This window comes from Taeniopygia guttata, chromosome 1A, assembly GCF_048771995.1.
Source record: "Taeniopygia guttata chromosome 1A, bTaeGut7.mat, whole genome shotgun sequence".
Classification (NCBI taxonomy): Eukaryota; Metazoa; Chordata; class Aves; order Passeriformes; family Estrildidae; genus Taeniopygia; species Taeniopygia guttata.
In genome coordinates this window covers 44,273,199-44,288,976 of record NC_133025.1, presented here as the reverse complement: position 1 = coordinate 44,288,976, position 15,778 = coordinate 44,273,199, and the positions used below count along the sequence as shown (strand labels likewise).

Sequence of the window (15,778 nt, the reverse complement as noted above, 5' to 3'; positions counted from 1 at the left end):
CAGACTTATCTCCATCTGATTTATATCCTATTAAATACTTACATATATAAATATTTATACAAATATTAATATAAATATATATTGATATATTCTGTAAAAATCTTTATTATAAGTTGCAGTTCAGCACTGCCATTCCAGATGTAGATCACTTGTGCATAGTATTAGGGACCTTTCCTTATGTTCACCTTTTTTGCAATAATCTGTGTTGTTCAGTCCCCTGCCAAATGTTTTTTCTTCCAAAACAATTGCCTGTGATTTCAAGTTAACTGCAGCTCCCATCCAGAGGCCCACCTTGTCATTAGCTCCAGCTTTGAGTGGGTTGTTTCAAGATTCAAAGAACAGTACTCCTAATGTAGAACAAATTGTCCCATTTGTAGTTCACGGCCATAAAAATAGATGCGTAACTTTTTGATTTCTTTGCAGTGCATTGGTACTACTGAATCAGCTCTCTTTTTGTATGCAGTCTCATTTAATACACAGCCTCCTTCATCGTGTGATGTCAGTACAATCTCAGTATGCATCACTCATCCATAAGCAGCAAAATGGGATTAGCAGGGATCAACCCATATTGTTCAGTGCAGTAGCATAGAGCTGTTGCACTGAATATAGAATAACCATTGGGTTTGGGTTTTTCGGAGCACCATCAAATTATTTAGTGATGAGAAATGTACATATAATTTAATTTTTCATACAGATTGTGTTCATCATAATTGGCTTCTGGGTGAGGAAGCACTGCCAAATCAGGTCATAAACCATAAAAAAAGAGGGACCGGTAAAATACCTATTAATATATATGAAGCCTTATGAACTGTGGACTGTATGAAGTATACTTCAGGCTAGTCTTTCATCTAGCTTTTCTTGGTCTCTGATGTTTCAACATATAAAACCAATTGGGTGGATTTGTTATTTTATTTTTAATTTTTCATACTAACAATACTTGCTTTTTAAATTCTATATTTTACCTTAATATATGTATTTAGATTAATATTAACAATATTAAATGGTAATTTGTTGACAACTAAATTTGCCCATGAAATTTTTCTTTGGCATTGGCATACTAATGAAATTTGGCTAGAAGTAACATCCAAATCATGCATATTTAATGCCTAATTAAGTGTAAAATTTATGCAAATACTTCAAGCACATATGATCTGTAGTGAAAGCAAAAAATGTGGCTGTATTGTCTAATATTATGAAATGCACTATCACAAACTCCAAGCATGCTTTTAAGAATAATTGCAAGACGCATTCCAAAATACAGCCACAGCTCTTGCATTAATTTATAAGTAAATTGGAAAGCGTTCTATTTTGTTGGGTTTTTTGGTACAGATAAATACACATGTATGTAATAAACAAAAAAAAGGTGACGTTCTGATAGAAATGGCTACATGAATTTGTAAAATAATACTTATCTCCATTTGGTCTCTTTTAGCGCAGTGATGTGATCATAGGATCCAGTCTCATGAACACTTGCATAATTTTTTTGTAATTTTACAGGTGTGAGTAATAATGGAAGGATCAGCTACGGTAAAGTGCGTAAGTGTTTTTTAGGTTTAAGGCATTAATGACTAGTTAATACTCTGATAAGAGGGATGAATGTTTATAGAAATTAACACATTGCAATACTGTCTCAGAACATCCAAATGCCTTTGTAGTTTTAATCATTTCATGTCATCTTCAACAGAGCTGAGAAATTACCATTCCATCTGCTATGTGTAATTCCTTGAGTGTGGAAGGAAAGCAGTGTGTTGCAACATATTTTCAAGACAGTGTTCTTGAATTGAAAATATGAGCACAGAAATGCTTACTGGTAATAAATTGGTAAAATTTCTCTGTTGATGTTGGAGGAAAGTATCAGTATGAAGATGTGGGTGGGTAGAGGGAGAAGAAATCCCCAGAATTGCAAGAGCTCATTCTAGAGCTACAGATTACTGTGAGTAATTGGTAGCTGTCACAGCTAAACACTGATCCTTGTACTGTCCCTTACACTGTACTGGCAATGCTTTTATTGTAGTCTGTATGTACCCTTCTGTGCTGTGGTCTGCATCCTTTTTTGTTAATACTGTTGAGTATGGTTTCTCCATCCCACGTATGCTGCACAACATAGTGTTCTTTCTTCCCTTCTGTTTTAATTTGCTTCTTCCCACAATACCTAGAGGCTCTGTTCATATGTGGAAGTGCTTATAAAGTGAAATGAGCATGAAAATTCAGTGCCTGAAAGCATGCTGCGGAGACCCATAGTCTTGGAGGGCTGTGTGGGGGCTTTGTCCACTCGTAAGTGTTTCCTTAGAAGCAGAATGCAAGTTTGGCAGGGAACATAATGTTTAGATGCAGAAGTGGACTCTCTAAATACACCAGATTTCTGTTAGTGTAGGCTCACTGATGAATATGCAGCGATGTTTTTCAAATGGTATTCAGGTGGAGTCGTTAAGTACAGAAAAGCAGAATACACATAACTTGCCAACACTGTTTCTGAAAGTAGGGCAAAAAGGAGTTAGATGTTCTGTTCCCTGGTTAGGTTGGCAGCTTGGTCTCACAGATGTTTGCATTGGGAGTTTTTTATGTGAATGCAAGGATAGAGGCCAGGGATACTTGTATCTTGGCTGTGGTATTGACTCTCATTGAATTAAATTATTTTTCTGAAGGATTTGGTGTAGTGTGATGCCTTTTGCAGTTACAGTCTTAAACTGATGGTGTGTTATGCTTAATATGATTTGAGGTGCAGAACTTGCTATGCTTACGTTCCAGTACAGGTTCTAATGACCAAAAATATTTTCTGAGAATTATCTTCTGAGCAGTATGAAATAAATAATCTTAAAGGCAGGGTTTTGGTTTTGAATATATTTCACTTGATTGTGATCTTTATTGTTACCCAGACTGAAGGCAAAACCTCACTCTGCATGAAGTAACTTTGAAATGCTTTTTATAGTGTCTTTTAGATGTCTTGATCTCATTCTTTGCCTTGTGTATTTGTAGTTTGTTTTTGTAGTTCAAACAGACAGAAACATTTCTGTCCTTTCTGTCCTAAATTTTAAAAAAATAGTCATAGGACTTTACAGTGCCATTTTAATAATTGAGGTACTTCATTTTTCAGAGGGAGTTGACAATTGTGTTTCTTCAGGGTTATATCAGCATATTTTTTCAAATATTTTACCAGTATTTTTTGCCTTGTGTTGTGCAGGTGAAGAACACTTGCTCTGGAATGACTGCTGTATTCAAATGGATTAATTTGAGCAATGGGTGTAATCCCTTGAAGTTTTGCCAAGTTCTTAAAATTGTAATATTCAATAGTTTGAGGATTACATCTTATTGTTTAATGAAGAATACTGGTTTAAATGGTATTGAGCGGTTGCTCTGTTTTCAGGGTGACTTAATGTTTTCCTGGGTATAACATAACAAAATCCAAGGAAACAACCCCATAAAATAATCTATAAATATACAGTATTTTGTAGTGTTCCTCATCCAGCTCCTGGAGAGTACATATATAAATTGCTGCTTTGGGTTATTTAAATCTATCTTCTGTGGAAGCTGTCACCTGCAATCAACTAATTTTACTGAGTGGGTCTGACTGCCTTACAGCAGTGTAATTAAATATACAGTGCAGCATACCAATTCTATAATATCAGAAATTCACCTGCTTACATTCTAGCTATTCTGAAGAAAAAAAGGGCTTCTTGACAACAGCTTCTTCAGCAGTTTGTTAAAAATACTTTATATTTCAAGTCCAGAAAGAATCAGGTTTTATTATGTAAAAACTGAATAATCATTAGCAGAGCCTAACACTCAGATCAGGTAAATGAATGTGTAGTAGATGATCCTGAAATATGAGTAAGTTACGTGACAGTAGGCGAGAAGCCTACATAAATAGTTTTAAAAGGTTGTGATGATGCATTGCAAGCTTCATGAATGCAAAGCTGTTCAGAGAATGAGCATTTAATTTCACAAATGTAGATTTTTGACACTTTTCCATTCCCTATCAAATTGGGAATTACTAAAAACAAAGCCTTGGAAGTTTTTTGGAGCAAGGGTGAGGTCAAGGTGATGGAAAAGAAACTGTATTGAGTCCTGTCCTATAAAATCCAGTAGTGGATTCTCGAGGCACCTAGTGAGATTTTTTTATCCTTGAACCAGTCCAAAGTCAAGTTGCAGCTAAAACTGTCAAGTGAGGGTCTGCCTTCATCCTTCTACCAGCAGCTGTGCTCTGTATACCCCATAGTGATCTAGTTCAAAAACCTAAATCAGAATTACATTACATTTTTGTTGGGGGGCAAGGGGAAGAACCTTGAGCCACATTTTTGGTAGAAGCAGTGAACTGTGGCAGGCACAAAGATTTATCCTTACTTTGAGTATGGAACATGCCTGGATTCAATCCCCATTCTATACCCAAATCATGAATCATAAATGCTAATTCTCCAATATCTCGTACTTTGATTAGAAAATCTCCATGTGTGTATTTTAACTTTATTTATATGAATTTAAAATACATATTTGTACAATCTATGTGTCCAGAATGGATAATGGTTGTGGAATCATACATTTTTTTGCAGACATACTGAGCTCTGTCAGAGATGTTTGATTTAAGGGAAAATGTCACCTTGTATGGCTGGTGATTTAATTCTTTATTAAAGCTAGTTGAAGAAAATACCATTACAAAATTCAGGCAGTGAAATCTGATAAACAACTTGGTCTCTTTGTCACGTAATAGAGATTCTCATGGGACATTAAAAAAATACTTAGTTGAGTGATATATATTCTTAAAAAGTGTTTTAAAATGCATTTACATTCCTAATGAAAACACTTTCTCTCTTTAATCTATCAGCTGACTGACGTGTGACAGTATGTCAGTTGCTGAGGCTGTGCAAGAAATACCAGGCAATTCTGCAGGCTCTCTGGAGCTCAGCTTAAGTAAATCCAGTTAAGTAAATCCTGCACAGGAAAGAAAGTGGTAGTGTGGGTCTTTGTTATCATAGATGGATGAGGAAAAGAAGCATTGTGGATTAATTGAAAAATTGCTTAACTCATAAATAATTTCAGGTCAAGGTTTGTGGTTAATTTAAATTGCAGCTAAAGGAAGAAAAGGAGACATTTTTATAAAATTATTGGGTTTAGTTAATTCCTCTGACAGGTTTCTTGGTTTTAGACACTGCTGTTCTACTTGACTCTGCCAGTTGTCATAATTATGAATTAAAAAAAGAAGCCGTTCCACTTATGTTCAAATATATATTTATATATATATTTATGCCACTTCACAGTTGAATGATTTCAGTAGTTCATTTGTGTTGTTTTCTGGTTTTGCTATGTTTGTTAGCATTGGTGTTGGCATTATTTCAAACTTAGTAAAGCAGTGATCCCTCACTAAGTACAACGTTTTCTTAAAATATATGTGTGTATTCCAAAACATTTCATGATCTAGCAACTCTTAAACCATTATTAAGCCTGGCTGATTGTGTTTTGAACAGTATTTTCTTTGAGTGGTGCTGTTGTATTTATTTTGGGTTATGCCAATAGCAACAGAGGTTTGAATGACAGAATGTGAGAAGTACAAGAAAATGTTCCAAATTATATAAAGGGTTAGCTCAGCACTCACCAAACTTGAACATCGAGTAATACAACAGTGCACAGTCACCATTGCTCAATTTTAAACTTTGCTGAAGCTGCACACTTTAGCAAGATAGCATGGATGTGTCATTTAAAATAAGGGATGTGCATTTTTATAGATATAAAAATAATGTGCATATGTAAATACACTTTTTTAAAGGTTGTCTATTGTATAAATTATTCAGAGACAACGAAAAGAAAACTGTGTGGTCATCCTGTACATTAGTATATTTATAAATATTCTCACTGAGAATGTTTTTTAATTTCTTTCACACTTAAAAAGTAGATTTGCATGATAGTTTAATAGGCTGCCTAAGAAATGAAAGTGTTGAAATGGCATTCCTTGGAAGATGAGTCTAAGATTCCATGATGTTGTAGCCAAAATAAGAAGAGAATATAATAACAAATGACAAAATGGTTATAACACCCTTACTGGAAGGGTTGTGCCAGCAACAGCCAACACAAGTGAAGTGCCCAGGCGCAGAAGTCTTGTGCTGTTAGGACAGCTGGAGTTCTGCCTGTCTGTTCTCCAGTCTCTGAGGATGATATCTGAGGACAAGTCCAAGATTAGAGCCCAAAGTACAGCATAATTTCCCCAGTGTACTGTATGTTTCTAGCTCAGAGACTTATTGAACTAGGCAAGTCTCTATGTGGTTGGTAACCCTGAGCAGATTGCTTATTCAGTCTCCCCTTGAGTCTTGCAAGTTTGGGTAGTTTTAGCATCCTGTGGCAGGGGGTTTCCACAGAAGAATTATTTTATGTGCAGTATGCAACCTGCCACAGCTGGCTTTTTTTCACTCTGGTGATGATGGTGGTGGTTGCAGCGGATTCCCAGGTGCCTTCTTCAGCCCTTCAGTGGGTCTGTGGGTTGTGTCATGCTTCTGATGCTGTAATATACTTGAGAGAGGAATAGCCGATTTGTGCATGATGTCAAAATGCAGTAGATCCATACACTTGACAGTGAATTTTTTAGTGTTTTTTTACTGACCTTTTTATTTCCATCATTCATTTTGCCGGCAGCTATCAAACCAACAGCAGCATGTGGTTACTGAGTTGTATTTTTCAAGTACAGTGACACTAAAGTAAGGTATATTTATGAGTTTTATATAGGGGAAACATTTTTTAAAGACGAATCAAGCCTATAATCACAGAAATAAAACTATACAAAGCAGTTTACTATATGAAGCAGTTTTTATAGATACATGTAGTAAAGGCATATACCTTTTACAATTTAGATGCATTTTATTCAAGGCCAGACAGTTGACTAAACTTGCATCTTAAAACAGCCATGTTGTACTTCAAATATAGTGATTCAACGTATTAATAATTCTGGAAAAAATAGATGTGAATTAAATGAAATTGTAACTTCAAAAGAAGTACTTGTGAGTCTTTGGAGACAAAGAGAGAGAGTTGAGTAGTTCTTTCAAAAGCACTTTATTTAACTCTTGTATCTCATAAATGCATGAAAACTGTAATAAACAGTCTTGTAAATTAATTTCCAGCAAAGGTTTGCTTGATAATTTTTAATATTTGTTCCAGCTCTTGGCTGTTACTGTCACATTTGCAGGGAGGAGGTAACAGAATGCAGAATTCATGCAACCCTTTCTTTAGAAGCTCATCACGTACAGCAATGCACACTGAATTGTTTATAACAAATATACTTTCCAAAATGTAAGCCCATGTGTTATACCATCATATGCAGTTCAATCCCTCCTTTTTGTAAATCAACACGTATCGGGATTTTAAACCCCTGCTTATAAACAGTAGTATTAATACTTGTCTTAGTCGGAAATACAGTGTCATGTGAGTGCTTCTGTAACCTTCACTTCATTGTCTGCCAGTAGTTATGCCTGTCCTACTGCTTGACCTAAATTATTGTTGCGAAGTTTTATAATGGGCTCCACAATTTAGTACAGTACTTAGGACAGTAAAGGAAGGTAATAGTTACCTGTGATGGCAAGTTATTGCTGTATAATTGGATCTTATAATATCAACCATTTATCTTTAATTTTATATAAATTTATTTATTAATTTGATCTTTATCCTTATATTTGAGCTGAACTTTGCATATGTTAGGATATTTTAGGAATTTTGTTTTAAACTGTAAAATACATACAAATTTACCAGTGCCATAAGGAAAACAGATTTTTTCAATAATCATATCTGCGCATCATGCTGTCATGTTAGTAATGAACATAAAACTCAATCCCTGTGTAGACATTCAGTATATTCATAAATTCTGGCCTCTTTTACATACTGCACAGTTCATGAAGGTAGATTGCTTTCAGCCTGAGTAGACAAAAGCCATAACATACAAGGTACTATTCATTTGTTCACCACTACATGTAAACTCATGTGAAGTGTTTAGACTAGAAATTTAATCAATTTCAAATCAAATTAGCAAAAAAGTTGGAAAGCATAAAGCAGATGTTAACTTCTCAAAAGCAGTAGTTGTGCTGAATGTGAACCTGTGTCCTGTCATGTGGAAGTAGTAGTAGATTCTACTAAAATTTGATGAGGAATTTGCTGCCTGCTGCGCTTGGATAAATCTGCTGTTAAAGGCATGCAACAAGGAAGCTGGTACCACTCTTAAGTCAAAAGGGTGATGCAAACTATTAGAACAGAAATGAGCATTTGGGACAGAGATATGCAGAGGTTTGAAGACCCTGGTCATACTTTACAAATATATACACAGATGTATGGTGTATTTTTCCTTATGTTCACCCACTCTGATGTTGTGTTTATGAAGGTTGCTAATGAAAGGATGTAGGCAGGTTTGTAACAGTGCTGACATGTCCTTTCTGTTTTCGGTCTGCAGCATATTTTTCCCCAGGGCTTTTATTTTTCTTTTCCCTGCAGCAGCTGAGTTAATGTTTTTGGGGGTTTTTTTGTCTCACTGTGTTATTCACATTTATATGCAAAAATTCCTTGCATAATTATTTCTTAGGGTCATTGACCTGTCTTTGGGTAATGCTGTCTGTGTACTTCTGTCTCTGCTTCAGACTTATCATAATAATGTACCTAGAAGTTTTTTGTATATGTGGGGAGAGAGGATGTTCCCTTCAGGATCCTGTTTTCCTTAGATTATTAGGTATTTGTTGCTATTCCTTTCCTTTACCATCGAAATTCTGCTTCCCATAAAATATGTTCTTCTAGCTATATTATTCTTGCTCCCTTTTTTTGGAAGGGAAAGCAAGATTTTGGGATCCCTGCGTATAGGTATATAGGGTGGAGTGACAAAATAGCATCCCATACAGCTTCCTGTCCCAAGAGGCATGAGTGAAGCTCTGAGCACACCCTGGGAGCAGTGACTCCAGTGGGTGCTGCTCCATTCAGTAACCCTCACACTGTGGTTGCTCAGTGCGTGGCTGCTGCCTTTTCTGTCTTCTGAATAATACCAAACATGAATCTGTAATGTGTATAAGAATCAAATAGTGGAAAAACATAATTACTTGAATCTCAACTGTTCTTTGAGCATAGCTTTTTCTAGTATAGGGAGAATACTTGCATGTAGCTGCCAGATGACTCTGATCTTGTTTTCTGAAGTGAGAGTATTTAATCTTTATTTTCTTGTATGAATTACATCATTGGTGGCTCTGCTAAGTCCACTGTCATGACATTCAATGCAAGTGGGCATCTGTTCTGCTTCTTTTGGGGGTAAAAAAAACCCTAGTGTTTTCAGAGTTAGCCTGCTTCTAGGACCATGTCTATCCTTGAGGGCTAGTCCATGTATGAGGAGTCAGGTTGCTGAGGGAACATGACTATCCAAATACTGCTCACAGTCCTAAATGAGATTTAAAAATTTCTAGCGCTTCATTCTTTTAGAAAGTGCTTATCAATGATAATAAGTTTTTTTTAAAAATATCTGTGAATCATCTGAAACACAATCCAGTAGAAATTCAAAATAAAAAAATTGAATGCTTAATTTTTCTGATACGCTGTAAGTTAATAACCTTAATTATGGCATGACAGCTCTGGGAGGTATAGATGGGTATAGTTACTTCTAAAGATCTCCAATGGCAAGGCTTTGATGTTAGTGATCCACAAGAATTTGGAGAGGGAAAATATTTTTGAAAGCTTATAGTTGAATTTGCTCATCATAATTGATTTAACAGCTGTCCTGTTTAAAAGTAAAGTTGAAATATTGTGCAGTAAGACAGAAGAAAATAATTACAGTGTTGTGGTTTTATTGACGTTCTAAGACTGTATATTCAGGGCATTTACTTGTCCAGCAGAGTGACAGGATTTAGTAAAATTAAGTTTGAGTAGCACTTAATGCCATGTTTTGAGCTTGTTTGTTAATAGAGAAATGGCCATAGTATGGTGGTCTGCTGTTAGCATGAAAGATAACTTTACCAGACTGGTGAATTCCTGTTTACTAACTCTTTTTCTTCTTTCTTTTTTTTTCTTCTGGCATGTTCCTGACAATCCTCCTTGCTTGTGGCGATGAATATTTTGATGCTTCTGAACTGTAGAGCCTATTGTGAAGAATGGCAGGCCTCCAACGTCTCACAGCATGCACTCATTTCTCCACCAATACACGGGATCTTTCAAGAAGCCCCCTTTACGGAGACCACACAGCGTCATAGGGGGCAGCCTCGGCTCTTTCATGGCAATGCCCAGAAATGGGAGCAGATTAGGTAATTTCCTTCATTGTTTGTTTCAGTTAATTTTTATGTGAAAAATAATGTTGGTATTGAGTCATAGCATGAGGTGCAGATACTCTTACTGCTTAAATAAATCCCTGAGTATGCAGTAATTTTTTCTGGAGTTTGAGAAATTTGTTCTTAAGGCACTGAATGTCTCGCAAAGTTTTCAGGCAGAAAGCAATTAGAAAAGTTCACAGAAAACACCGTGAGTTGTTTACAACTTTAAAAGTTACAAAAGTAACAAAATACTCTTTCTTAATATTTTGCTAGGAATCCATGTATCCATCTCAGTTAAGCATTGGCAAGAAGTACAATAAATGTACTATGAAAAAAACAGAAGATAATCATCCTATATGTGGAATTTTAAAAGAACTACTGTATTACATCTCATTATTCAAGAGAAAAAAAATGTTTTTTTCAGAGACAAATTAAGGCAACTCAACTATAATTATCTTTTTGTTGTGGTCCTGAGCTATATTTGTGCTTCCATGAAGCAAATAAGTATTTTTTCTTCTTCAAGTAATTTATTATGTTGCTGCCTCCAGTCACCACTAATGTTTTATCCTGCTTTTATGTTATTTTAAATTATGCCTAATTAATTGATACTAGAAAATGACAGCAAGTCACAGCTAAATTAGAGTTTTTATTATTTTTTCAATTTCCTGCCCTCCTTTAGAAGTGTGATAAACTAATCTTTGAGATTAAGCTATGATTTTTCAAGATAGTAGTCAAACCACTTGTATCTTCCTTTGGTGTAATACCACTCATCATGTTTAGAAAAATCCCTTTTTACTGCATTAGTTGCCATTCCACCTGAAAAAAGTCATAATATGCTTTTGAATTTACTCTAGCAGCTGTTGCTATCACATAAGAAAACTGGTTTTAGTCTTCACAGTTTGACTACTGTATCAGTTTCTGATTTCACTCAAGTCCTGTACACAGTATTTACTTTTTCACTTTTGCCAAACCAAGCTTTAGTTGAGTTGCCAAGAATCTAACAGGAAGAGAGAGTTTTAAAAAAATTGTGTAGCTTGAGAAATCTGTGTTTATCTGAATATGTAGTCTTTATGGATTATTTGTCAAACTAAATATATAGAAACTAAGTACAGGAGTAGCAAACATGTTTGAGTACAGAGATGCCTGTACTCTTTCACTTGTGTTGCCTTTAACAACAATATGTAATTTTTTTTAAGTAGTATGGAATAGATGTACAGAGTGTATCATGGAGTCACAGAATGGTTTGGGTTGGAAGGGACCTCAAAGATCAGAGTTCCAACCTCTCTACCATGGGCAGGACACTTTCCACTGGGCCTGGTTGCTCTGTGTATCTCTGTAAAGCACATCTTTTTGCTTTGGATACAACAATGCCATTTCTTGAGTTTCTATTTGATGGAAGTACAAGTTACTTGTGCATGTTATTTAGTGGTAAGAAACAGGAGTACAAGTATATGCTATCACAATTCCTCTTTCTGCTCCTTTTCACATCTTTCTTTCTTTTGTTCCTGCTATATGAGAATTGTTATTAAACCTCAGGAAGCTGAGGTATTCCCTGTTGGGATAATGGCATCAGAAACAAAATAGTAAAATATGCTACACTGCATGAGGCTTTCCTTTGCTTTCTTCATCCACCTTTTTTTCTCAACAGTTTTTCCTCTATTTCATATATAGGAAAGTGATATCAGAAAGATATCCTTGAAATACCACAAAATCATTGGAGGTAGAGGATGTTTATTTCGTTAAAGAAAACCAGATTAAATTGAGACATGCCACAAATGCATCTTCATGCTGTCTGTGTTTGAATGAGGCTATCACTATAAAAATTGATTGATGAGCCCTGGAGGGTTTTGGGCTTTTGCTTGCTTTTTGAGCTTTAAACTTGAATTTCTGCAGTTGTGATGATGTGTAAAATGCCAAAATACTTTAAAAATAATTTCTGCTTGGAAATACTCTGTTAGCTTTATGTTTTGCAAAATGCTGTGTAAGGGAAAAATTTTTGAGCTGTGCCTTTTAAAAAAAAATTTTAAGTTCAGTATTCAGTTATCAGGATGATTTTAAACAATGGTGATTTCAGACCAGATTGTGAAACTACTGAATGAGGGTTTAGATGATAGATTTTTTTAGTTTACTTGTATATGTACAGCTTCTACGGTCTTGTACCTCTGGAAACATTTAGCTGCTGCAGTCCATGATGACGCCACAGCTAATAAACCTTTTTTGGACCTGACTTGGCCTAATGTAGAACGAATCCAGCTGTCCTTGTTCCATATTTATATTAACATCACCTCTGGAGACGCTCTTGGAATGTGCTGAGCTAACTGAAGCTGGCCCTGCTGGTGAACTGCAGTAACAGCCAGGAGAGAGTTAATCCTTGCTTTTGCCAGTTGTGTTGATGCAGTTAAGAAGAAATTTTGTTCCATTGTCATAATTATTTGAAAAGAATTATGTTTCCATACAGCATTCATAGTTCAGTAATGGTAACGGCAAAGGCAATTTCTCACTATGGTCTTCCTCAATTTGAATTATATTATCACTGAAATTAATTGTACAGTGTAGCTACTCCATAGAAAAGTAAGCTTTGGAAAAGTGCATAATGGAAGAAATCAGTTATGCAAGTAGAATGATTATTTTTGCAATAATTTGAAATAAGGTGGAAAGATAGTGAAGTCTGACTCAGTACTAATTAGTGATTTTGATTATGGCTCACTTGGAGGAGTTCTCATTTGCTGCACCACAGGTTCCCTGTATTAATTTCTTCTGCTGTGTGTGCAGAAATGAGGACAGCCTTTTCCTTTATATGTTCTTCTACAGTTTCCCTGTTATATTGTAGTCATCTACACCTAGCTTTTCATTACATGGCCATTCTGAATATCTAATAAGATATGTAGAGTACATTAAAACAAATATCTATGTAACAGAATGGCTTGGTATCGCAGTGAAAGCAATTCAATACATTATTGAATGATTAAAACCTCTGAAGACTATGCGAGCAAGCTTTCATGCAGGTAAACTTGTCTATAGAAAGGCTTAGAGAAATTAAGGAAATATTTGCATGGTTTTCATCATTGCTTATTTAAACATCATTGTGCACCTGTGTAAAAATGATTAAAATGTCTGGGTTAATGCTTTTGTCTGGGGTTTATGCCATTAAAATAATGAACATAAGGCTCTACTAATGCCTTTTTAATTGAATCAAATAAAAGGATGCATTTATATCAGATGACAGCACAGTCAAGTGATTTTTAAAAAGCTTAAAATTATATCTATTTAGAAAATAATTAAAACATCTGCAAACCCTTATAGATAGGAGCAGCTGGGTATTTAGCCCATTGGAAATGTATGTGCTTAATGATACATTTTTGCTTGCTCCAGCCAGTATTCTGCATAAACCTTCTTGGTTCTGGGTATGTAGCTTAACCAGACTTACCAGAATTAATCATATCACAATGGTATTCAAATCATCATCTTATATAAGTATTAAATACTGCATTTGTAGATTTGAATGGTACAGACCTTCTTTGTCTTCACATTCCTGATTTATAAAGAACAGAATCTCATTGCAGCTACATTATCTGTCCCAACTATATGGGTTTGTGGTACTAGTTCTTGAAATAGTTCTTAGTTGTGTGTTATTTCATAGGCGATCTTCTTAGTAGAAGAATTATCTTTGTCAACTAGGGTGCTCTATGTAGTTCTGAGCATTGCATTTCCAATTGTCTTTTTTTACTAGTAATTTCATAATACAGATGCTTTTATGAATTAAATGTGAAAAATATGACCGTATCAGTCCCATAATTACTTTATTTAAAGTATCAGTCTCTCTAAAAAAGAAATTATGTAATTGTACCATGGCTTAAAATCCAGTACTGCTTTAATTTTGTCAGTTTTTATTTTGTGAGATTGCTGAGATAACTGTCTCTTGCCTAGCTTCCATAAAGAAAGTAGACTTTGGGTTCCAACCAATGGACTTGTTTTAACATGAGGATAAATAGATTGGGGCACAATTGTCAGTAGCTGCTACACTTCATTTTACTAACAGACTCTAAAGAGCAGTAATTGCTGAATTGGATTACATGACCTCTCAGAAAAGTATTTTAAAAAATTATTTTTATTAAAGAAACAATATGCTGACTGTGCTATTAAAGCAGATATAACAGTGCTGGCATAACAGCTTTGCTACAAGTACTGTTTTCAATAATGCTTTTATATTAATAAAATTAATTTTCCACAGTTTGTTAGAGATTTTTAAACAGCTCTCAAGCCACTACAGATAATAAGACATTTCTTAGTGACTTAGCAAAAGAGAGTCATATTTTTTCTGCTTAGCTTCAAAACTAAGGCTGATCTTTAGGAACTGCATTCTGATAACCTTTTCCTGCGGTTCAAATTGCCATGCTTTTAGAAGCATTGGTAAGTATTTAGCTTGTTTGAAATTAGAAGATTGCTTATTATATAGGGAGATATAAGGAGTGCCAGTTAATATTTTTTTGTTTTTTTAATTTAGTCCAAATCTGACTATGACTTGCAGGGAAAATTCTGATTCAGTGTGGCTTTTTAATAGAACGCCAATATAAATCTGCATCATTGCTGGAAAATTTGCTTTGTGTGTGAGATGCATGCTTTGTTTGTGTTTAATTACAGTATTCTGAGTTAAAATATGTGTTGCTAATAACTTACAAATTAATCTTTCTTTTTATATCCATTCTGATTTCCATAAAAGGAAATTGATTGTACTGAGGAAGAGTTTGTTCCTTTGAAGTGTGCATGCTTCTATGTGAGCCAAGTTCAATAAATATTTTAGAAGATGTGCAGATAATGAAACATAGCCCTAATGGTGTTTTTTTCTCCAGAAAATCCAATTTTCTTGCTTGTTAATGGTGATGGAACTTGCAGTTTCTCTTTTGGTTTTGGAGGGCTTTTTTAATTTGCTGTACTGCTTTGCAAATGTTAAATACTTCCAGGTGTGTTGGTGGTAAGGCTGAATTGATCTCTGTGTATTTAGCTAATGTTATCATTTTTTAGGGATGGAGTTTTGGGATTTTTAGTTGTTCCTCAAGTTCTTTTACACCTTCTAGAAGATAGAGAAACTGGTGTCTTTTGAAGATCCTACTTTATATATATGGGTACATAATTTCTAGAGTAATTTTGGAGTTCAGGTATTTCAAAGTTGATGATGGAGCATTATTCATTGTGAATTATTTTTGTGACCAATTTCCCGCATGTTCTTTTACAAACCATTTGGGTCTTTATGGTATAATGCCACTGCCTTGATTTTCTTTTGTTCACTACGGTGTTTGTCTCCAAAGTCTGAAAAATCCTTTGGTTCTTAAAAGCAATGCATATATGTGTGTGTACATACAATATACACGAGCTTTTATGTGCATGAATCTTAAGGATTGTTTAAAAATTAACAATTTCATTTGACATGAAAGTCCTGCATCACATAACTCAAGCAATTAGGTAAATTCCTCCATAAGGTCACTAATTTCACTTAATACCTCTTAAAAGTCAAGTCTTCTACTGCATGCACTTGT

The 15,778-nt window shown here is 34.9% G+C and overlaps 1 protein-coding gene across 5 annotated transcripts in view; it reads left to right on the top strand.

Moving 5' to 3' along the window:
• CDK17 (cyclin dependent kinase 17) overlaps positions 1-15,778 on the top strand; it is a 90,353-nt gene that overhangs the window by 39,102 nt on the left and 35,473 nt on the right. For 2 of the 5 annotated variants that reach the window (XM_012569106.5, XM_012569107.5), the window contains exons 3-4: positions 1,498-1,536; positions 10,074-10,238. In XM_012569106.5, coding sequence (XP_012424560.1) covers positions 1,498-1,536; positions 10,074-10,238 — 204 coding nt within the window. Of the gene's footprint in view, positions 1-1,497; positions 1,537-10,073; positions 10,239-15,778 lie in introns of those variants that run through there. The other 3 variants (XM_012569108.5, XM_012569109.5, XM_030261733.4) reach the window with 2 other exon arrangements.